The sequence below is a fragment of the Delphinapterus leucas genome, chromosome 2 (assembly GCF_059928025.1).
Source record: "Delphinapterus leucas isolate spDelLeu-1000000601 "Yukka" chromosome 2, BTC_Dleu_Yukka2, whole genome shotgun sequence".
Taxonomy (NCBI): Eukaryota; Metazoa; Chordata; class Mammalia; order Artiodactyla; family Monodontidae; genus Delphinapterus; species Delphinapterus leucas.
The window spans coordinates 133,752,882-133,776,319 of NC_143130.1; the positions used below are offsets into that span (position 1 = coordinate 133,752,882).

General features: G+C 37.4%; 1 protein-coding gene across 1 annotated transcript in view; it reads right to left on the reverse strand.

Annotated features, from left to right (window-relative positions):
- The window catches only part of TXNDC16 (thioredoxin domain containing 16), a 126,805-nt gene that overhangs the window by 26,132 nt on the left and 77,235 nt on the right, over positions 1-23,438 (reverse strand). The window contains exons 14-17 of the mRNA XM_089907707.1: positions 23,074-23,242; positions 22,597-22,733; positions 3,399-3,483; positions 1,643-1,781 (exon numbers count right to left, since the gene is read on the reverse strand). Of these exons, the coding sequence (XP_089763833.1) occupies positions 1,643-1,781; positions 3,399-3,483; positions 22,597-22,733; positions 23,074-23,242 (530 nt within the window). The remainder of the gene's footprint in view (positions 1-1,642; positions 1,782-3,398; positions 3,484-22,596; positions 22,734-23,073; positions 23,243-23,438) is intronic.

Here is a 23,438-nt window from a genome sequence, read left to right on the forward strand (position 1 = left end):
ATTATTACAGCTGTTCATTATTTAGTTGAACACTGCAAACCAAAACGTTGTAAATTTGCCTTAACTATAAACATCGATAATTGTTAAGCTTGCCCACAGTTTCTCAGCCTTAAAGAATATAATCTTAAAGAAAACAATTAGATACCTATTTTTATCTAGCAGTTAGGCAAAGATTAAAGAGTAAAATGATACAAATCTTCCATTGGGCGAGACAGGAATAAATGTCAGAAGCCTTCAAAATGTGCCTATCCTTTGGACTAGCAATTCAAATTCTATGAACTTACCATAAGTATATAGTCATAGCAACACCCAAAGATTATCTATAAGGATGGTCCCAGAATAAAACAAAACGAAACAAAGACATCTTAAATATTAACCAACAGGAAATTAGATAAATTGTGGTTTATTAGTACAACAGAATATTATGCCAATATTTAAAAACTAATATGCAAATATTTATTTCTTGGCGGAAATATCCCTTAATATAAAAAGATAAACACATATATACACATGGAATTTTTTTTAAGTTTGGTAAAATATATCCCCAAATTTAAACTTGGTGAAAGAAGTTATGGTTTATTCTGATTTCCTTCTTTATAGTTTCCTGTATTATCTCGGAAAAAAAAGCTAAAGTCTTATAATAATTCCAAAAATATTACACTATGTATATGCTAAAGAAAGTCATTTAATAATGTCATTAAAGACAAAAATGTTACTTTATAAATAATTTAGAAAACCACATCCTGAAAATATTGATTTGATTGATTATAAACTGTAACTTTAATTGGGGGAGGGGAGGCAATAGAACTGAGGTCACAAAAAACTTAAAGAATACATTCATTTCTTTGAGCCTAAAATGTAGTATCATTTAGGTCAGCATGACAAAAAACAGTAACAGGAGGATATTCGTTCAGTATTTACAGTTGATAATAGTGCCCCTATGGCACTTTAGAAAGGTAGAAAAGCATAAATTTATAATATTCTAGCTACAGTTAATATTAATGCAAAAGAACCAAAATCAAGAAATGCAGGTTACATCTGCTGGGCCCCTGAATCCATTATTACACAAAGTAAGCATCAGAAAAGGACTTCCATAAGACAGTATTTTGCTCTAAAATGGTATAAGTAATAATACCAGCTAACATTTGTTGAGTGTTTACCAGGAGCCAAACACTGTACACAGAGCACTGAACACCCATCTCGTTTAGTCCTTACAATAACGCTCTGCAGCAGGGGCTACTATCACCTACATTTTACACATGTGGAAACTGAGGCACAGAGATGCTTACATACAGCCAATAGGGAGACAAGCAAGGATCTGAAGCCCAGAAGTCTGCTCTCTGGAATCTATGTGCTTTATGCCAAGTTTCAGCCTAGATTGAGTACTTCAACTGGCCATCAGCCACAAGCATCTCAGCAATAAAAATAATCCAAAGACATGTAAACTTTTGGCAGCGGACTAAAGAAGCTGTATGCATAACAGGTGAATAATAAAACAGAGCAACTCAATGAATCTTGACATCACAACACATCATGCCCTGTGCCAACAAAAGCTGGAAAATCACGTATTAAAAACACACTGTCTTTAACTGGTCTAGATTTTCTTATTTCAAATAACATCCTTATTATAAAATATACTCACAAATATTTCCAGTGATGCATTTGTTATTATTTGAACTATTTCTTGGGCATGGACATTAGCTAATGAAATGCTCTCGATTTTGCCTTCTTTGTGTCTGGCAAGCAGCAGGGCTGGAAGAGTTACAGCATATTTATTTGACCTATGGAGAAATGTAGTATTAAAATTTCCAGCCAAAATATAGCAAATCATCAAAAATATGAACAGTTAGGCCAAGAAGTCACAATGGAGGCAGCAAATGGGAAGTCATACTAAGGAAAAAAGAACTCGATTTCCAGACAAACTTATCTTCTATGTGAGGCTATCTGAGCAAGTTCAAGAACCTTGATAATCTAGATTAGAAGAAAGCAACAGATAGTAATCTAGCCAGATTTGTATTTCTAGACAACTTATTCATCAAGAAAATGTCCAAATAGGATTCGGAACACACTGAATGGTTCTCCACTTTTTGGGCTGCTCACCAAACTGCTGAGCCAAGGAGACAGGCATTTATGAGAATGGGCCTGTTATTGGCCAGGCACTATACCAGGTGCTTCTAGTTAAGTCTTTAACCGTCAGAACATCCCTATAACCCTCTGTTTACTGATGATGAAAGAGCGGTAAACAGCAGAGACAGAATTCACACTGAGGTATTCCAGATACAGAGTTTGTGCTCTCTCCACTGAAACAGAGCCCAAATCTGCTCCCTCCTACCACTACTTTTGCTAACTAAACTTAAAAGAAAATCACTAAATAGCAAAAAAATGTCTTGTGTGAAATTACCAGTGATGTAGTCACATTTATATCATGTAAAAGCTTAATTCATGCTAAAACAAAAGTATAGACATTATAATATTATAAACATTAGTAGAAAGCCCAGTTTTCAGATTACCTGTTGGTAATATAACCAGTTGGTTATAAACGAAACATACTCTGAAAACTACTGGTCTAGAAGAGAGTGGGTGACTGTCCATGTGTCAGGTGAACGAGTCTCATATTCCCTAAAGATCTGGAGTTCTGTATTCACTTTTAAAAAATCACTGATTTCATGGAGCTCGATCATCAAAAGCATGTGTCACCAGTATTCAGGATGAAAGATTTAAGCTCAGAAATGACAATGAGGAATAATATAGTCAGAGGGTAATAAACACAAACTGGGGCTTATTAACTCCACGTGCATCTGAAGATGAGTCATAAGTGTAGAACGTGCTATGTATTCATAATTTCCAAATTTTCAGTTCAGTCCTTCATTCCGCAGCAACTGAAATATTTGATAGTTCACAGGAGCCCCGAATTCTACAAATAAAGCAACTTAAGTGGCTAAAAAAAGCACTGCTTAAGTGTATGTCTGCAATAACAAAATTAAGTAGAAGTATCCGTTCGTCACCTAAAACTCTGCGAGAAATATAGAAAAACTGATTTTTATGTAGACCTTGGTGGCAAATCAAAACCCAGACACTCAAGAAATAAAATTCCTCATAAAACTATGATAACTGAAAAGAATTTACTGCAGGTAATAGAATCCAAAGAGGAAAACTTTTATAGGAAGATGAAGTAGTATGAATCCCATGTTGCCCCATGAGGGCATCTAGCCTAAAGAAGAATTTTGAATATCTAAAAATTCTAAATAGCCAGGTAGTACTTCCCAGATCTTCCCAGAAGGAAATTAAAAACTTAGTTATGTTGCTGCCCTATTTTCCTTCATCAACTGTGTAAAGACAAACAATAAATTATTTTGCAAATTTCTTCCTCCCTAAAATTAGAAGACCAACAGACTTACAGTGTCAAAACATCTTCTTCAGAATAAATTCCTGTGATAACACATCCTTTTAGGTAGTTTCCTGCTTCAGTGAACTCTTCTTTTGCTATAAATACACAAACAAGTTAAAAATCTGAAACCTTTCAAGTTATGTATGCTATTCAACTGACGAACATGTTTACAGATGATAGTGCTTAATTATTAATTAATTATAAAGATGTTTAAGTGCAGACCTTACATACCTTATTGGTTCTAAAATATATCTGTGTTCTTTTTATAACATTTGATAACTACAGAAATGTACATTGATGTAATACAACTATGATTCTGTAAATAAATGTACTCCAAATGTACAGATGACCCTTGAACAACACGAGTTTGTGTTGGGTCCACTTTATACATGAATTTTTTCAATAAATATAGTACCTGTATTTTCATTTAACAGACCTTTAAACTAACTAAGTGTGGGGAAAAGTATGTGTTCAAGAGATCACAATACGTGGAATCAAAAGAAGTAGCGTTTGAGTCCTAATTCTATCCAAACTGAGCTTCCTGCCCTTGGGTGGGTCATTTATCAATTCCTTTATTTTTGAGGCAGAGACAGCAGGCTGGGGATTTTCAACTGTGCAGGGGGTCAGCACCCCTAACCCCCTCGTTTTCAAGGGTCAACTGTAATTTATAAGATTTACAGGATTCTAATCATACAGATTAAGTAAATAAATATTGGTTGCTTTTTAATCTACTCCTAAGGCAAGGTAAATGGAGACAGCTGTCCTATATGTAGCCTGGAAAGAAAAGCAGGTATGTGAAATGACACACACATTATAACCAGAAAATCTAAAAGTGCTCATATGCATAGAAAAAATAGAAGACTGGAAATTCTAGTCCTCTAACAGTGTCTCTGTTAGGGTTCTATAATTATGAGGGATTTGTATCTTCTTCTCTTATTTCCTGTATTTTCTGTAATGTGTTTTTGTTACTTTTAAACTTTGATTAATTTGTGTATCAGTCTTTTCCCATTTGTTATGATATACATATTCAAAATAAGAACTATTACCTCTGTAGGTTTCTGAATACATTTTCATAAATAATAGCATATTCTGGACCTTATAACCAAGAAGCAAGTCTGAATTAAACAGTTGTAGACTAATGAGAAAAGAGCAAAGGTAGACTGATATAAATGATGTATTCTTGACAATTGAAGGCCAGATAATAGCTCGGCTCGCTGCACAAAAGGTTCATAGCAGTTGAAATAGAAAAACTATGATGGAAGAATTGAATCATAAAGCACCTAGAGGTCTGGGTATGCTGAACCCAAAAGATCTGTACCTTAGTAGTCAGCACTATATTCGTGATGTGAGCATCAACACTGTTAACCTTGGGTAACCACAAGATTGTTTTCTTTAAAAACGATGCATACTTTCCACAAGGCTGAGAAACACTGTAGGAAAGCCAGCTTACTAAAGTGGCAAAATCCACCAGCAGGCAGCACTGAGAGCTCATTTATAATCATAAATTTAATGAGAAACGAGTAACCTATGAAAATATTTTCTTTAGCCTGTGCTATACCAAAGTAGAAAAGATTCATAAGAAAACTAGGCAACTAGAAAGAACTGAGTGCTGTACTTTCATTTCTAAGAGAAATTTCTCTAAATTCTGATCAATAATTGATGATTGTTATCTAAAGCAATGACATAATGGAATCTGTTTTAGCTTCTTTTTTGATAAGAAAATTACACTAATAGTCCCATATAATTTCCTCATGAAGAAGACTCTAAACTCATGAATATGTTTCTTGCAAGCCTCTGCATGAAACCACTTGTACATAAATCCTAAGTTCCTTGGGGAATGGTAGCATTTAAGACTGTAGACCTCAGTTACATATCCATTCCCACTAAATCAAAGTGTAAATTCTCCTTTGAATATTTGAAACCAGGCACATTCTCCTCCTTGGTGAAAACTGCATATATGTCAGAATATATGGCAACCCAAATATAAGGAAATAATCAGTTATCTAAATAAAAAGTTTTTTTAACCACTATAAATATACTTGAGGTGTAATATTAACGGTGACTTACAATATTTAGTAGTTTTAACTTTAAACATATATTAATTGCATAAAATAAATACATTAGGAGCTTCAAGATGGCACAAGAGTAAGATGCAGAGATCACCTTCCTCCCCGCAAATACATCAGAAATATATCTACATATGGAACAACCCCTACAGAACACCCACTGAACGCTGGCAGAAGACCTCAGGCGTCCCAAAAGTAAAGAAACTCCCCACGTACCTGGGTAGGGTAAAAGAAAAAAGAATAAACAGAGACAAAAGGATAGGGACGGGACATGCACCAGTGGGAGGGAGCCGTGAAGGAGGAAAGGTTTCCACACACTAGAAGCCCCTTCGCGGGCAGAGACTGTGGGTGGCGGAGGGGGGAGCTTCTGGGCCGCGGAAGAGAGCACAGCAACAGGGGTGCTGAGGGCAAAGCAGAGAGATTCCCGCACAGAGGATCGGTGCCTACCGGCACTCACCAGCCCGAGAGGCTCGTCTGCTCACCTGCTGGGGCAGGCAGGGGCTGGGAGCTGAGGCTCGGGCGGGCTACAGAGCTTAGACCCCAGGGAGAGGACTGGGGTTGGCTGCGTGAACACAGCCTGAAGGGGGCTAGTGCGCCACAGCTAGCTGGGAGGGAGTCCGGGAAAAGGTCTGGACCTGCTGAAGAGGCAAGAGACTTTTTCTTGCCTCTTTGTTTCATGGTGCGCGAGGTGAGGAGATTAAGAGTGCCACCTAAATGAGCTCCAGAGATGGGCGCGAGCCGCAGCTATCAGCGTGGACCCCAGAGACAGGCATGAGACGCTAAAGCTGCTGCTGCCGCCACCAAGAAGCCTGTGTGCAAGCACAGGTCACTATGCACACCTCCCCTCCTGGGAGCCTGTGAAGCCCGCCACTGCCACAGTCCCGTGATCCAGGGACAACTTCCCCGGGAGAACGCATGGCGCGCCTCAGGCTGGTGCAACGTCACGCTGGCCTCTGCCGCCGCAGGCTCGCCTCGCATCCGTGCCCCTCCCTCCCCCTGGCCTGAGTGAGCCAGAGCCCCTGAATCAGCTGCTCCTTTAACCCCGTCCTGTCTGAGCGAAGAACAGACGCCCTCAGGCGACCTAGATGCAGAGGCGGGGCCAAATCCAAAGCTGAACCACAGGAGCTGTGCGAACAAAGAAGAGAAAGGGAAATCTCTCCCAGCAGCCTCAGGAGCAGAGGATTTAATCTCCACAATCAACTTCATGTACCCTGCATCTGTGGAATACCTGAATAGAAATGAATCATCCCAAATTGAGGAGGTGGACTTTGGGAGCAACGACATATATATATTTTTCCCTTTTTCTCTTTTTCGTGAGGATGACAGGGTCTTGGTGCTCCGACCGGACGCCAGGCCTGTGCCTCTGAGGAGGGGAAGCCGAGTTGAGGACACTGGTCCACCAGAGACCTCCCAGCTCCACGTAATATCAAACAGCGAAAATCTACCAGAGATCTCCATCTCAATGCCAAGACCCAGCTCCACTCAATGACCAGCAAGCTCCAGTGCTGGACACCCTATGCCAAACAACTAGCAAGACAGGAACACAACCCCATCCATTAGCAGACAGGCTGCCTAAAATCATAATAAGGTCACAGACACCCCAAAACACACCACCAGACGCGGACCTGCCCACCAGAAAGACAAGACCCAGCCTCATCCACCAGAACACAGGCACTAGTCCCCTCCACCAGGAAGCCTACACAACCCACTGAACCAACCTTAGTCACTGGGAGCAGACACCAAAAACAACAGGATCTACGAAGCTGCAGCCTGCAAAAAGGAGACCCCAAACACAGTAAGTTACGCAAAATGAAAAGACAGAGAAATACACAGCAGATGAAGGAGCAAGGTAAAAACCCACCAGGGCAAACAAATGAAGAGGAAATAGGCAGTCTACCTGAAAAAGAATGCAGAATAATGATAGTAAAGATGATCCAAAATCCTGGAAATAGAATGGAGAAAATATAAGAAACGTTTAACAAGGACCTAGAAGAACTAAAGAGCAAACAAACAGTGATGAACAACACAATAAGTGAAATTAAAAATTCTCTAGAAGGAATCAACAGAAGAATAACTGAAGCAGAAAAACAGATAATTGACCTGGAAGATAAAATAGTGGAAATAATTACTGCAAAGCACAATAAAGAATGATAAGAGTTGAGGACAGTCTCAGAGACCTCTGGGACAATATTAAATGCACCAACATTCGAATTATAGGGGTGCCAGAAGAGGCAGAAGAGAAAAAGAAAGGGGCTGAGAAAATATTTGAAGACATTATACTTGAAAACTTCCCTAATATGGGAAAGGAAATAGTTAATCAAGTCCAGGAAGTGCAGAGAGTCCCATACAAGATAAATCCAAGGAGAAACATGCCAAGACACATATCAATCAAATTATCAATAACTAAATACAAAGAAAAAATATTAAAAGCAGCAAGGGAAAAACAACAACTAACATACAAGGGAATCCCCATAAGGTTAATAGCTGATCCTTCAGCAGAAACTCTGCAAGCCAGAAGGGAATGGCAGGACATATTCAAAGTGATGAAAGGGAAAAACCTACAACCAAGATTACTCTGCCCAGCAAGGATCTCATTCAGATTCGACAGAGAAATTCAAACCGTTACAGACTAGCAAAAGCTAAGAGAATTCACCACCACCAAACCAGCTTTACAACAAATGCTAAAGGAACTTGTTTAGGCAGGAAACACAAGAGAAGGAAAAGACCTACAAAAACAAACCCAAAACAATGAAGAAAATGGTAACAGGAACATACATATCGATAATTACCTTAAATGTAAATGGATTAAATGCTCCAACCAAAAGACATAGACGGGCTGAATGTATACCAAAAAAAGACCCATATATATGTTGTCTCCAAAAGACCCACTTCAGACCTAGGGACACATACAGACTGAAAGTGAGGGGATGGAAAAAGACATTCCATGCAAATGGATGCCAAAGGAAAGCTGGAGTAGCAATTCTCATATCAGACAAAACAGACTTTAAAATAAAGACTATTACAAGAGACAAAGAAGGACACTACATAACAATCAAGGGATCAATCCAAGAAGAAGATATAACAATTGTAAATATTTATGCACCCAACATAGGAGCACCTCAATACATAAGGCAAATGCTAACAGCCATAAAAGGGGAAAGCGACATTAACACAGTCATACTAGGGGACTTTAACAGCCCACTTTCACCAATGGACAGATCATCCAAAATGAAAATAAATAAGGAAACACAAGCTTTAAATGATACATTAAACAAGATGGACTTAATTGATATTTATAGAACATTCCATCCAAAAACAACAGAATACACTTTCTTCTCAAGTGCTTATGGAACATTCTGCAGGATAGACCATATCTTGGGTCACAAATCAAGCCTTGGTAAATTTAAGAAAATTGAAATTATATCAAGTATCTTTTCCGATCACAATGCTATGAAACTAGATATCAATTAGAGGAAAAAATCTGTAAAAAATACAAACACATGGAGGCTGAAAAATACACTACTAAATAACCTAGAGATCACTGAAGAAATCAAAGAGGAAATCAAAAAAATACCTAGAAACAAATGACAATGAAAACACGATGACCCAAAACCTATGGAATGCAGCAAAAGCAGTTATAAGAGGGAAGTTTATAGCTATACAAGCCTACCTCAAGCAACAAGAAAAATCTCAAATAAACAATCTAACCTTACACCTAAAGAAACTAGAGAAAGAAGAACAAACAAAACCCAGTTAGCAGAAGGAAAGAAATCATAAAGATCAGAGCAGAAATAAATGAAATAAAAACAAAGAAAACAATGGTAATGATCAATAAAACTAAAAGCTGGTTTGTTGAGAAAATAAACAAAATTGATAAACCATTAGCCAAACTCATCAAGAAAAAGAGGGAGAGGACTCAAAGCAATACAATTAGAAATGAAAAAGGAGAAGTAACAACTGACACTGCAGAAATACAAAGAATCATGAGAGATTACTACAAGCAACTATATGCCAGTAAAATGGACAAACTGGAAGAAATGGACAAATTCTTAGAAAAGCACAACCTTCCGAGAATGAGCCAGTACGAAATAGAAAATATAAACAGAACAATCACAAGCACTGAAGTTGAAACTGTGATTAAAAACCTTCCAACAAACAAAAGCCCAGGACCCGATGGCTTCACACGTGAATTCTATAAAACATTTAGAGAAAAGTTAACACCTATCCTTCTCAAACTCTTCCAAAATATAGCAGAGGGAGGAACACTCCCAAACTCATTCTACGAGGCCACCATCACCCTGATCCCAAAAATAAACAAGGATGTCACAACAAAAGAAAACTACAGGTCAATATCACTGATGAACACAGATGAAAAAATCCTCAACAAAATACTAGCAAACAGAATCCAACAGCACATTAAGATGATTATACACCATGATCAAGTGGGGTTTATCCCAGGAATGAAAGGATTTTCAATATATGCAAATCAATCAATGGGATACACCATATTAACAAATTGAAGAATAAAAACCATATGATCATCTCAATAGATGCAGAAAAAGCTTTCAACAAAATTCAACACCCATTTATGATAAAAATCCTCCAGAAAGTAGGCACAGAAGGAACTTACCTCAACATAATAAAGGCCATATATGACAAACCCACAGCCAACATCGTCTTCAATGGTGAAAAACTGAAAACATTTCCAGTAAGATCAGGAACAAGACAAGGTTGCCCACTGTCACCACTATTATTCAACATTGTTTTGGAAGTTTTAGCTACAGCAATCAGAGAAGAAAAAGAAATAAAAGGAATCCAAATCAGAAAAGAACAAGTGAAGCTGTCACTGTTTGCAGATGACATGATACTACACATAAAGAATCCTGAAGATGCTACCAGAAAACGACTAGAGCTAATCAACAAATTTGGTAACGTAGCAGGATACAAAATTAATGCACAGAAGTCTCTGGCATTCCTATACACTAATCATGAAAAATCTGAAAGTGAAATTAAGGAAACACTCCCATTTACCACTGCAACAGAAAGAATAAAATACCTAAGAATAAACCTACCTAAGGAGACAAAAGACCTGTAGGCAGAAAACTATAAGACACTGATGAAAGACATTAAAGATGATACAAACAGATGGAGAGATATAGCATGTTCTTGGATTGGAAGAACGAACATTGTGAAAATGACTATACTATACAAAGCAATCTACAGATTCAATGCAATCCCCATCAAACTACCACTGGCATTTTTCACAGAACAAGAATAAAAAATTTCACAATTTGTATGGAAACACAAAAGACCCCAAATAGCCAAAGCGATATTGAGAAAGAAAACGGAGCTGTAGGAATCAGGCTCCCTGACTTCAGACTATACTACAAAGCTACAGTAATCAAGGCAGGATGGTACTGGCACAAAAACAGAAATATAGATTAATGGAACTGATAGAAAGCCTAGAGATAAACCCACAGACGTACGGTTACCTTATTTTTGATAAAGAAGGCAAGAATATACAATGGAGAAAAGACAGCCTCTTCAATAAATGGTGCTGGGAAAACTGGACAGCTACATGTAAAAGAATGAAATTAGAACATTCCCTAACACCATACACAAAAATAAACTCAAAATGGATTAAAGACCTAAATGTAAGGCCAGACACTATAAAACTCTTAGAGGAAAACATAGGCAGAACACTCTGTGACATAAATCACAGCAAGATCTTTTTTGACCCACCTCCTAGAGAAATGGAAATAAAAACAAAAATAAACAAATGGGACCTAATGAAAATTAAAAGCTTTTGCACAGCAAAGGAAACCATAAACAAGACCAAAAGACAACCCTCAGAATGGGAGAAAACATTTGCAAATGAAGCAACTGACAGAGGATTCATCTCCAAAATTTACAAGCAGCTCATGCAGCTCAATATTAAAAAAAACAAACAACCCAATCCAAAAATGGGCAGAAGACCTAAATAGATTTCTCCAAAGAAGATATACAGATTGCCAACAAACACATGAAAGAATGCTCAACATCATTAATCATTAGAGAAATGCAAATTAAAACTACAATGAGATATCATCTCACACCAGTCAGAATGGCCATCATCAAAAAATCTACAAACAATAAATGCTGGAGAGGGTGTGGAGAAAAGGGAACCCCCTTGCACTGTTGGTGGGAATGTAAATTGATACAGCCTCTATGGAGAACAGTACGGGGGTTCCTTAAAAAACTAAAAATAGAACTACCATTCAACCCAGCAATCCCATATCTGGGTTTATACCCTGAGAAAACCATAATTCAAAAAGAGTCATGTACCACAATTTTCATTGCAGCTCTATTTACAATAGCCAGGACATGGGAGCAACCTAAGTGTCCATCAACAGATGGCACATACATACAATGGAATATTACTCAGCCATAAAAAGAAACGAAATTGAGTTATTTGTAGTGAGGTGGATGGATCTAGAGTCTGTCATACAGAGTGAAGTAAGTCAGAAAGAGAAAAACAAATACCATATGCTAACACATATATATGGAATCTAAAAAAAAAAAAAAGTGGTCACGAAGAACCTAGGGGCAAGATGGGAATAAAGATGCAGACCTACTAGAGAATGGACTTGAGGACATGGGGAGGGGGAAGGGTAAGCTAGGACCAAGTGAGCGAGGGGCATGGACATATATACACTACCAAATGTACAACCGATAGCTGGTGGGAAGCAGCCGCATAGCACAGGGAGATCAGCTCCGTGCTTTGTGACCACCCAGAGGGGTGGGATAGGAAGGGTCGGAGGGAGGGAGACACAAGAGGGAAGAGACATGGGGATATATGTATATGTATAGCTGATTCACTTTTTTATAAAGCAGAAACTAACACACCATTGTAAAGCAATTATACTCCAATAAAGATGTTAAAAATAAATAAATACATTAATTTAGCAATACTGCTTTTTTCTACTGTCACATTTTATTACACAGTTATATTTATACACATACAGATACATCTATATTTTAGCTCTGTCAGCAAAAGAGTCAAGAGGCAAGAACACCGCCATTACTAAAATATTCCTAACCCCTAGATCTTGGTTTCTAAATTCAGTGTCCCATTAAAAGGAAATTGGACTCCTTGGAGAACTGGCTGATTCTAGGAATGGGGCTGGGAACATCTTGTGACAAAAGGACGTTTTCAGAAAATAATGGAGACATGTCAAAAGGTCATAGGTACCCAGGACGGAAAAGAAAAAAAAAAAAAGGACATGATAGAGTGAAAGGCTCCCACTGACCAAATCTATCTAGGGTAGCCTGAGCAATCTAATGACAGTAACTGATTAAAATCCACTGGATAAAATAACAACTCAGCCATCCATACTGATAAACAAACAAATGAGTAGTATGCCAACTAATAAAGGTAGAAGGAATAATGGAGTTAGAAATCTCCCACTTGGCAACTATCATAGTAATACCTGTTGCAGGCAGTGAATTTTAAAACTGCTGTGCCAAAGTAAAATGAGGAACAGGACATTTACAGAGTTTTAAACTATATCCCTACAAGATATATATTAACTAAAAAGCAAAAAGTAGTAACTTTCTAGTAGAGGGGCCTGAAAGATAACACGAGTGGATAAAAGAGACATTTCACCCCTCATAGAACTCATATTAGTCTTCAAACCATTAGAATCTATATGAACAACAAATTAATATCTGATACAAAATAAGTGATCAGCAAATGTTAATAGTTAGCATTTATGAATAAAATCCAAATGTACATAAAAATGTTAATGGATTATAAGAGCCTTTTATTGTTATATGTTTTCTCATTAAATATGTTGAAAATTATGTTGAAAATAATATTTTATATGAAAATTGAAAATGATTTTCAAAATAGTGTTGAAAACCCAGCAACTATCATATGAATGTCTGCAAAATCCAAAAACAAAAAGGAAGAGGAACTAATACCTGACTTAAAAGGCTTAGAAACAATCAATCCAGTAAAATAATTAAAAAGCATCATATCCAGATTACATCATTCTGGCACACCAGACCACCTTTATATACCTTAACATTATGCTTTTGAGAGATAACTACATGTAAATTTTATCATCATTTGTACAGCAATATGATCAAGTACACTGTTCCTTATGTTGATCTCTAAATAAAATATACACGTATATATACATATGTGAAAAATTCCTCTAAGCATGTACAATCAGAGAAATAGTTTCTCTATGGGTGACTCAGCACTCTAACTTCTAGTTTTCCATTTATTGTATAATGATTATAAATTGGCAAAATTTTCATCTTTCTGTTTCTATTTGCTACCAGATTGCTCAGGGTTAAGTTTTAGGATTAACTGCAGTGTTTCTAGGTATTCTACATAATTATCCCCTACTTTTATTGCTTAACTCTTAACTTGTTTTAATGATTTTATTGTATTTGTGCTTTTATTTTCTGAAGACTAATTCTTTTTGGAAGGAGGCCCAGTGTAAATAATAAGCAAGAACTTCAGGACACTAGGCACTTGAGGTAGGTAGAAAACAAAGTCAACTGTGGGTGCAAAAACATGAGAAAGGGAAAGACAGAGTAAAACACAGAGTCATTTACTTCATGATTTTTCATAGAGAGAATACAAATTTAAAAGTTATGCCCTCTGGATTTTGCCTTCTAAGATGGTAAGCCACATTGCACACATTAACATTCCTTTTATTTCTTTCTAGTGAGTTCTTTTGGCTTTTATTTTTAAAAATTCTGAAGACAAAGTAGAAGGGGAAAATTACTAGACAGCAATTTGTAGAAAGCCAAATTAATAAGTACTTAATAGTATCTACTAAATACAATTATAATGCTAGACTTTGGGGATCTTCCTCCCATACAAATATCCTTAAGATATTTCATTCAGAATTTGAAATTCATCTTAAATAAAAGAAAAATAAGAAGGAGGGAAGTTTGCTACATAAATGGAAAGAGTTAGCATAAGATTGCCAACTAAAAATTGTTACTTGCCATCTGTCTTTGCAAGGATGAGGTCACTAGCCACTGCAGTCACCAACCTTCAACACACCCTGAAAGGAGTTCAGGGTGAGATTAGTAATGAAACACTCTGTGCTCTGGGAAAAACTGGCAGAACAGGCCTTCAGATAGCCAGCTATTTTCAGGAGATTTTATGGGCCTAGTTTCTTACATCTTCTCATATCTAGAAAAGCAGCACTAAAATCATTAACAGAGACATCTGCTCCTCGTGACTAGCAACAACCTTCTTGTGACTAGCAGCAATCTTCTGCCAAAATATGTGCTTGACTGCATGTATCCCCTTCACCACAGTTACGTAGATACTGACTACCCCCTACCTCTTTGGAGCAGTTCCTCAGAGCTATCTGAGATGCTGTCTCCCAGGCGATAGTCCTCATTTTGCCTCAAATAAAGCTTAACTCACAACTCTCATGTTATGCACTTTTTTTCAGTCGACATGATGAGGAAAACACTAAGGGTTTTGCTACCCAGGTTTTGGAGAGGCCATCCATCTCCAAAGCCAAGATAATAACATTCTAAGTAATACCACTGGTCAGAAAAAATGCCCTGTGTACTCTTTAAAACTTACTGAAAGACACAGTCCTATGAAGGACAGAAAAAATATATATAAAGAATAGGAGTTTAAGAATAGAGAAATTGTAATATTAAAAGAACACTATAGCCAATGATACTATGAAAAAAAAAGTAAAACTAATTGCTGTAAGTGCTGTATCAAAGCTGAAAGCAAAAGCATTAATTTGAAATTAAATATAAGATGAATTCATTTTCTTAGTTCAGTCTCCAAAGGCAATGGAAATGAAAGCAAAAATAAACAAATGGGACCTAATCAAACTTACAAGCTTCTATACAGCAAAGGAAACCATAAACAAAACAAAAAAGACAACCTACAGACTGGGAGAAAATATTTGCAAATGATGTGACCAACAAGGGCTTAATTTCAAAAATATACAAACAGCTCACACAACTCAATAAGAAAAAAAGCAAAAAACCCAATCAAAAAATGGGCAGAAGACCTAAATAGACACTTCTCCAAAGAAGACATACAGATGGCCAATAGGGACATGAAAAGATGCTCATCATCGCTAATTATTAGAGAAATGCAAATCAAAACTACAGTCAGGTACCACCTCACACCAGTCAGAATGGCCATCATTAAAAAGTCTAAAAATAATAAACGTTGGAGAGGGTGTTGAGAAAAGGGAACCCTCTTAGACTGTTGGTGGGAATGTAAATTGGTGCAGCCATTATGGAAAACAGTATGGAGGTTGCTCAAGAAACTAAAAATAGAGTTGCAATATGATCCAGCAATCCTACTCCTGGGCATATACCCAGACATAACTATAATTCGAAAAGATACAAGCACCCCTATGTTCATAGCAGCACTATTCACGATAGCCAAGACATGGAAACAACCTAAATGTCCTATGAAGGATGAATGGAGGAAGAAGGAGTGAGATAGATAGATACACTCACACACACACACACACACACACACACACACACACACACTGGAATACTACTCAGCCATAAAAAAGAAAGAAAAATGCATTTGTAGCAACATGGATGGACCTAGAGATTATCATACTAAGCAAAGTCAGTCAGAAGGTGAAAGACAAATACCATATGATATCACTTATATATGGAATCTAAAATACAACAAAAATGAACATATCTACGAAACAGAAACAGACTCACAGACATGGAGAACAGACTTGTGGTTGCCAAGTGGGGGAGGAGTGTGTGGGAGGGAAGGATTTGGAGTTTGGGATTAACAGGAACAAACTATTATATATAGGATGGATAAACAATAAGGTCCTAGTGTATAGCACAGGGAACTATATTCAATATCCTGTGATAAACCATAATGGAATAGAATATGAAAAAGAATATATATGTATTACTGAGTCACTCTGCTGTACAGCTGAAATTAACACAACATTGTAAATCAACTATACTTCAGTAAAATAATTTTTAACATCTTTATTGGAATATAATTGCTTTACAATGTTGTGTTGGTCTCTGCTGTATAACAAAGTGAATCAGCTATATGCATACGTATATCCCCATATTGCTTCACTCTTGCATCTCCCTCCCACCCTCCTTATCCCACCCCTCTAGGTGGTCACAAATCACTGAGCTGATCTCCCTGTGCAATGCAGCTGCTTCCCACTAGCTATCTATTTTACATTTGGTAGTGTATGTAGTCAATGCTACTCTCTTAACTTTGTCCCAGTTTACACTTCCCCCTCCCCGTGTCCTCAAGACCATTCTCTACAGCTGTGTCCTTATTCCTGTCCTGCCCCTAGGTTCATCAGAACCATTTTTTTCCTTAGATTCCATATATATGTGTTAGCATACAGTATTTGCTTCTCTCTTTCTGACTTACTTCACTCTGTATGACAGACTCTGGAACCATCCACCTCGCTACAAATAACTCAATTTCATTTCTTTTTATGGCTGAGTAATATTCCACTGTATATATGTGCCACATCTTCTTTATCCATTCATCTGTCAACAGACACTTAGGTTGCTTCCATGGCCTGGCTATTGTAAATAGTGCTGCAATGAACACTGTGGTACATGACTATTTGAATTATGGTTTTCTTGGTATATGCCAAGTAGTGGGATTGCTGGGTCATATGGTAGTTCTATTTTTAGTTTTTTAAGGAACCTCCATACTGTTCTCCATAGTGGCTGCATCAATTTACATTCCCACCAACACTTCAAGAGGGTTCCCTTTTCTCCACACCCTCTCCAGCATTTATTGTTTGTAGATTTTTTTGATGATGTCCACTCTGAGTGGTGTGAGGTGATACCTCATTGTAGTTTTGATTTGCATTTCTCTAATGATTAATGATGTTGAACATCCTTTCATCTGTTCATTGGCAATCTGTATATCTTCTTTGGAGAAATGTCTATTTAGGTCCGCTGCCCAGTTTTGGATTGGGTTGTTTGTTTTTTTGATATTGAGCTGCATGAGTTGCGTGTATATTTTGGAGATTAATCCTGTGTCAGTTGCTTCATTTGCAAATATTTTCTCCCATTATAAGGGTTGTCTTTTCATCTTTTTTGTTTCCTTTGCTGTGCAGAAGCTTTTAAGTTTCATTAGGTGCCATTTGTTTATGTTTGTTTTTATTTCCATTTCTCTAGGAGGTGGGTCAAAAAGGATCTTGCTGTGATTTATGTCACGGAGTGTTCTGCCTATGTTTTCCTCTAAGAGTTTTAGAGTATCTGGCCTTACATTTAGGTTTTTAATCCATTTTGAGTTTATTTTTGTGTATGGTGTTAGGGAGTGTTCTAATTCCATTTTTTACAGGTAGCTGTCCAGTTTTCCCAGCACTACTTATTGAAGAGGCTGTCTTTTCTCCACTGTACACTCTTGCCCCCTTTATCAAAAATAAGGTAACCATATGTGCATTGGTTTATCTCAGGGCTTTCTATCCTGTTCCATTGATCTACATTTCTGTTTTTGTGCCAGTACCATACTGTCTTGATTACTGTAGCTTTGTAGTATAGTTTGAAGTCAGAGAGCCTGATTCCTCCAGCTCTGTTTTTATTTCTCAAGATTGTTTTGGGAGAGACCTTCAAGATGGCAGAGGAGTAAGACATGGAGATCACCTTCCTCCCCACAAATACATCACAAATACATGTACATGTGGAACAACTCCTACAGAACACATACTGAATGCTGGTAGAAGACCTCAGATTTCCCAAAAGGCAAGAAACTCCCCATGTACCTGGGCAGGGCAAAAGAAAAACAGAAAACACAGAGACAAAAAAATAGGGACAGGACCTGCACCTCTGGGAGGGAGCTGTGAAGGAGGAAAAGTTTCCACACACTAGGAAGCCCCTTCACAGGCAGAGACGAGTGGTGGGCTGGTGGGAAGCTTCAGGGCCATGGAGGAGAGCACAGCAATACAGGTGCAGAGGGCAAAGTGGAGAGACTTCCACACAGAGGATTGGGCCTACCAGCACTCACCAGCCTGAAAGGCTTGTCTGCTCATCCGCCAAGGTGGGTGGGGGCTAGGAGCAGAGGCTCAGGCTTCAGAGTTCAGATCCCAGTAGGAGGACTGGGGCTGGCTTCATGAACACAGCCTGAAGGGGGCTACTGCACCACAGCTAGCCCGAAGGGAGTCTGGGGAACAGTCTGAGAGGCAAGAGACCACTGTTCCATCAGAGACCCCCTGGCTCCACGTAATATCAAATGGCAAAAGCTCTCCCAGAGATCTCCATCTCAATGCTAACACCCAGTTCCACTCAACGACCAGCAAGCTGTAGTGCTGGAGACCCTATGCCAAACAACTAGCAAGACAGGAACACAATCCCACCCATTAGCAGAGAGGCTGCCTAAAATCATAATAAGGTCACAGACACCCCAAAACACACCACCAGACGCGGACCTGCCCACCAGAAAGACAAGATCCAGCCTCATCCACCAAAACGCATGCACTAGTCCCAGGAAGCCTACACAACCGACTGAACCAACCTTAGCCACTGGGAACAGACACCAAAAACAACGGGATCTACAAATCTGCAGCCTGCGAAAAGGAGACCCCAAACACAGTAAGTTAAGCAAAATGAGAAGACAGAGAAACATACAGCAGATGAAGGAGCAAGGTAAAAACCCACCAGGGCAAACAAATGAAGAGGAAATAGGCAGTCTGCCTGAAAAATAATTCAGAATAATGATAGTAAAGGTGATCCAAAGTCTTGGAAATAGAATGGAAAAAATACAAGAAACGTTGAACAAGGACCTAGAAGAACTAAAGGGCAAACAATGATGAACAACACAATAAATGAAATTAAAAATTCTCTAGAAGGAATCAACAGCAGAATAACTGAGGCAGAAGAACAGATAAGCGACCTGGAAGATAAAATAGTGGAAATAATTACTGCAGAGCACAATAAAGAATGAAAAGAATCGAGGACAGTCTCAGAGACCTCTGGGACAATTTTAAATGCACCAACATTCGAATTATAGGGGTGCAAGAAGAAGAAGAGAAAAAGAAAGGGACTGAGAAAATATTTGAAGAGATTATAGTTGAAAACTTCCTTAATATGGGAAAGGAAATAGTCAAGTCCAGGAAGTGCAGAGAGTCCCATACAAGATAAATCCAAGGAGAAACACGCCAAGACACATATCAATCAAATTATCAAAAACTAAATACAAAGAAAAAATATTAAAATCAGCGAGGGAAAAACAACAACTAACATACAAGGGAATCCCCATAAGGTTAATAGCTGATCCTTCAGCAGAAACTCTGCAAGCCAGAAGGGAATGGCAGGACAAATTCAAAGTGATGAAAGGGAAAAACTTAAAACCACGATTACTCTACCCAGAAAGGATCTCATTCAGATTCGACAGAGAAATTAAAAATTTTACAGACGAGCAAAAGCTAACAGAATTCAGCACCACCAAACCAGCTTTACAACAAATGCTAAAGGAACTTGTTTAGGCAGGAAACACAAGAGAAGGAAAACACCTACAATAACAAACCCAAAACAATGAAGAAAATGGGAATAGAAACATACATATTGATAATTACCTTAAGTGTAAATGGATTAGATGCTCCAACCAAAAGACATAGACTGGCTGAATGGATACAAAAGCAAGACCCCTATATATGCTGTCTACAAGAGACCCACTTCAGACCTAGGGATACATACAGACTGAAAGTGAGAGGATGGAAAAAGCTATTCCATGCAAATGGATACCAAAGGAAAGCTGGAGTAGCAATTCTCATATCAGACAAAATAGACTTTAAAATAAAGACTATTACAAGAAACAAAGAAGGACACTACATAACGATCAAGGGATCAATCCAAGAAGAAGATATAACAATTGTAAATATTCATGCACCCAACATAGGAGCACCTCAATACATAAGGCAAATGCTAACAGCCATAAAAGGGGAAAGCGACATTAACACAATCATACTAGGGGACTTTAACAGCCCACTTTCACCAATGGACAGATCATCCAAATTGAAAATAAATAAGGAAACACAAGCTTTAAGTGATACATTAAACAAGATGGACTTAATTGATATTTATAGGCCATTCCATCCAAAAACAACAGAATACACTTTCTTCTCAAGTGCTCATGGAACATTCTCCAGGATAGATCATATCTGGGTCAGAAATCAGCCTTGGTAAACTTAAGAAAACTGAAATCATATCAGGTATCTTTTCCAACCACAACGCTATGAGACTAGATATCAATTACAGGAAAAAATCTGTAAACATTACAAACACATGGAGGCTAAACGATACACTAAATAACCAAGAGATTACTGAAGAAATCAAAGAGGAAATAAAAAAATACCTAGAAACAAATGCCAGTGAAAAAACGATGACCCAAAACCTATGGGATGCAGCAAAATCAATTCTATAAGAGGAAAGTATAAAGCAATACAGTCGTACCTCAAGAAACAACTCAAATAAACAACCTAACCTTATACCTAAAGCAATCAGAGAAAGAAGAACAAAAAAACCTCAAAGCTAGCAGAAGGAAAGAAATAATAAAGATCAGATCAGAAATAAACCAAAAAAAAGAAGGAAACAATAGCAAAGATCAATAAAAGTAAAAGCTAGTTCTCTGAGAAGATAAACAAAATTGATAAACCATTCGCCAGACTCATGAAGAAAAAAAGGGAGAAGACTCAAATCAATAGAATTAGAAGTGAAAATGGAGAAGTAACAACTGACACTGCAGAAATACAAAGGATCATGAGAGATTACTACAAGCAACTATATGCCAATAAAATGGACAATCTGGAAGAAATTGACACACTCTTAGAAAAAGCACAACCTTCCGAGACCGAACCAGTAAGAAATAGAAAATATAAACAGACGAATCACAAGCACTGAAATTGAGACTGTGATTAAAAATCTTCCAACAAACAAAAGCCCAGGACCAGATGGCTTCACAGGTGAATTCTATCAAACATTTAGAGAAAAGCTAACACCTATACTTCTCAAACTCTTCCAAAATATAGCAGAGGGAGGAACACTCCCAAACTCATTCTATGAGGCCACCATCACCACCAAACCAGACAAAGATGTCAAAAAGAAAGAAAATTACAGGCCAATACCACTGATGAACATAGATGAAAAAATCTTCAACGAAGTACTAGCAAACAGAATCCAACAGCACATTAAAAGGATCATACACCACGATCAAGTGCGGTTAATCCCAGGAATGCAAGGATTCTTCAATATACGCAAATCAATCAATGTGATACACCATATTAACAAATTGAAGCAGAAAAACCATATGATTATCTCAATAGATGCAGAAAAAGCTTTTGAGAAAATTCAACACCTATTTATGATAAAAACCCTGCAGAAAGTAGGCATAGAGGGAACTTACCTCAACATAATAAAGGCCATATATGACAAACCCACAGCCAACATCGTTCTCAATGGTGAAAAACTGAAACCATTTCCTCTAAGATCAGGAACAAGACAAGGTTGTCCACTCTCACCACTATTATTCAACATAGTTTTGGAAGTTTTAGCCACAGCAATCAGAGAAGAAAAAGAAATAAAAGGAATCCAAATCGGAAAAGAAGAAGTAAAGCTGTCACTGTTTGCAGATGACATGATACTATACATAGAGAATCCTAAAATCTACACAAAGACTCATAAATGAAAATATTCTTTACATACAGCAAAAAGAAAAAAGGGAAACAAAAATATTATTTGTTGGCAAATAGTTAAATAAATTATGGTATATTCATCCAATCAAATATTATACAGGTATGATGTTTTTGAAGAATATTAATCACCTGAAAAAGGCACCCACTTAATGTTAAATAAAAACAGCAGATACTAACCTAAATACATAGTACTAGCCCAATTACACTAAAATGTACATAAATATGCAATATATCGGTACACAGAAAAACAGTGAAGGAATTACATTAAAGTTCAACAACTCTAAATAATTACAGATTTTTACTTTTTTTCTTCCAACTTCTCTGTATTTTCAAAATTCTCTAATTGAATTCTCTATAATTTAAAAAGATATTAATTCTTTCCAAAAAAACCCTAGTAAACGAGTCTTTAGCTATATATTACATAATTTAAATGTTCAATTCCACTTACCTGTTGTCATAGTTGGACTAAACAGCCCCAGTACTGACACGCTAGAATAGGAGACCAGGTCTTTATGTAATTTCCCACTTAAATATTCTTCTGCTTCTTGGACAGACGTAATATTCACTGGGCATGAAATCCTGTTGCTGGATGAATATTTAACTATATTCAAAATTAATTTTTAAAGATACTTTTCAGCTTGTAAAAAATAAAATATACTGAACGTAGCATATTCCACAGGACAAGCATCTGACAAAATAAAGACAATTAAATACTATTCTAAACAAAAAATCAGCCTCATTAAACAAAATTTCTATCTCCCTAAAGGTGATGGAATGTAGTAGATAGGCTCTGCTCATTAGTGTTTCCCCTGTGATCGCAATTCATACCTCCTTAACCTATCCAAAGTGTGTCAACAAAGTATGGGAATTAGAAGTTTTATAGACCTAACATTTTAAAAGTCTTAGGGTGAAGCTGAATACTTACAGCTGGATAAATTTTAGGAGATCTTCAGTTCCTAGCATACCAGCATAAGATACTGGGTTCTCGCCTTCCTTGTACATCTTTACAACAGGAAATTCAGTAACATTTTGCTTGGCACATACATGAGACCAATCTGCACAGTTTACTCTAGTAAGCAGCATAGTAGAGGTGCCTAAATAAAAGGAAAATGCACATTTTACAAATGTTAATGTAGAAAACTCATTTGTTGAGAACTATTTTTTATATCCCACTCTTTTATTTAATGCTTATTGGAGTATAATGGCTTCACACTACAGTGTCAATTTCTGTTGCACAACAAAGCCAATCAGCCATATGCATACACATGTCCCCATATCTCCTCCCTCTTG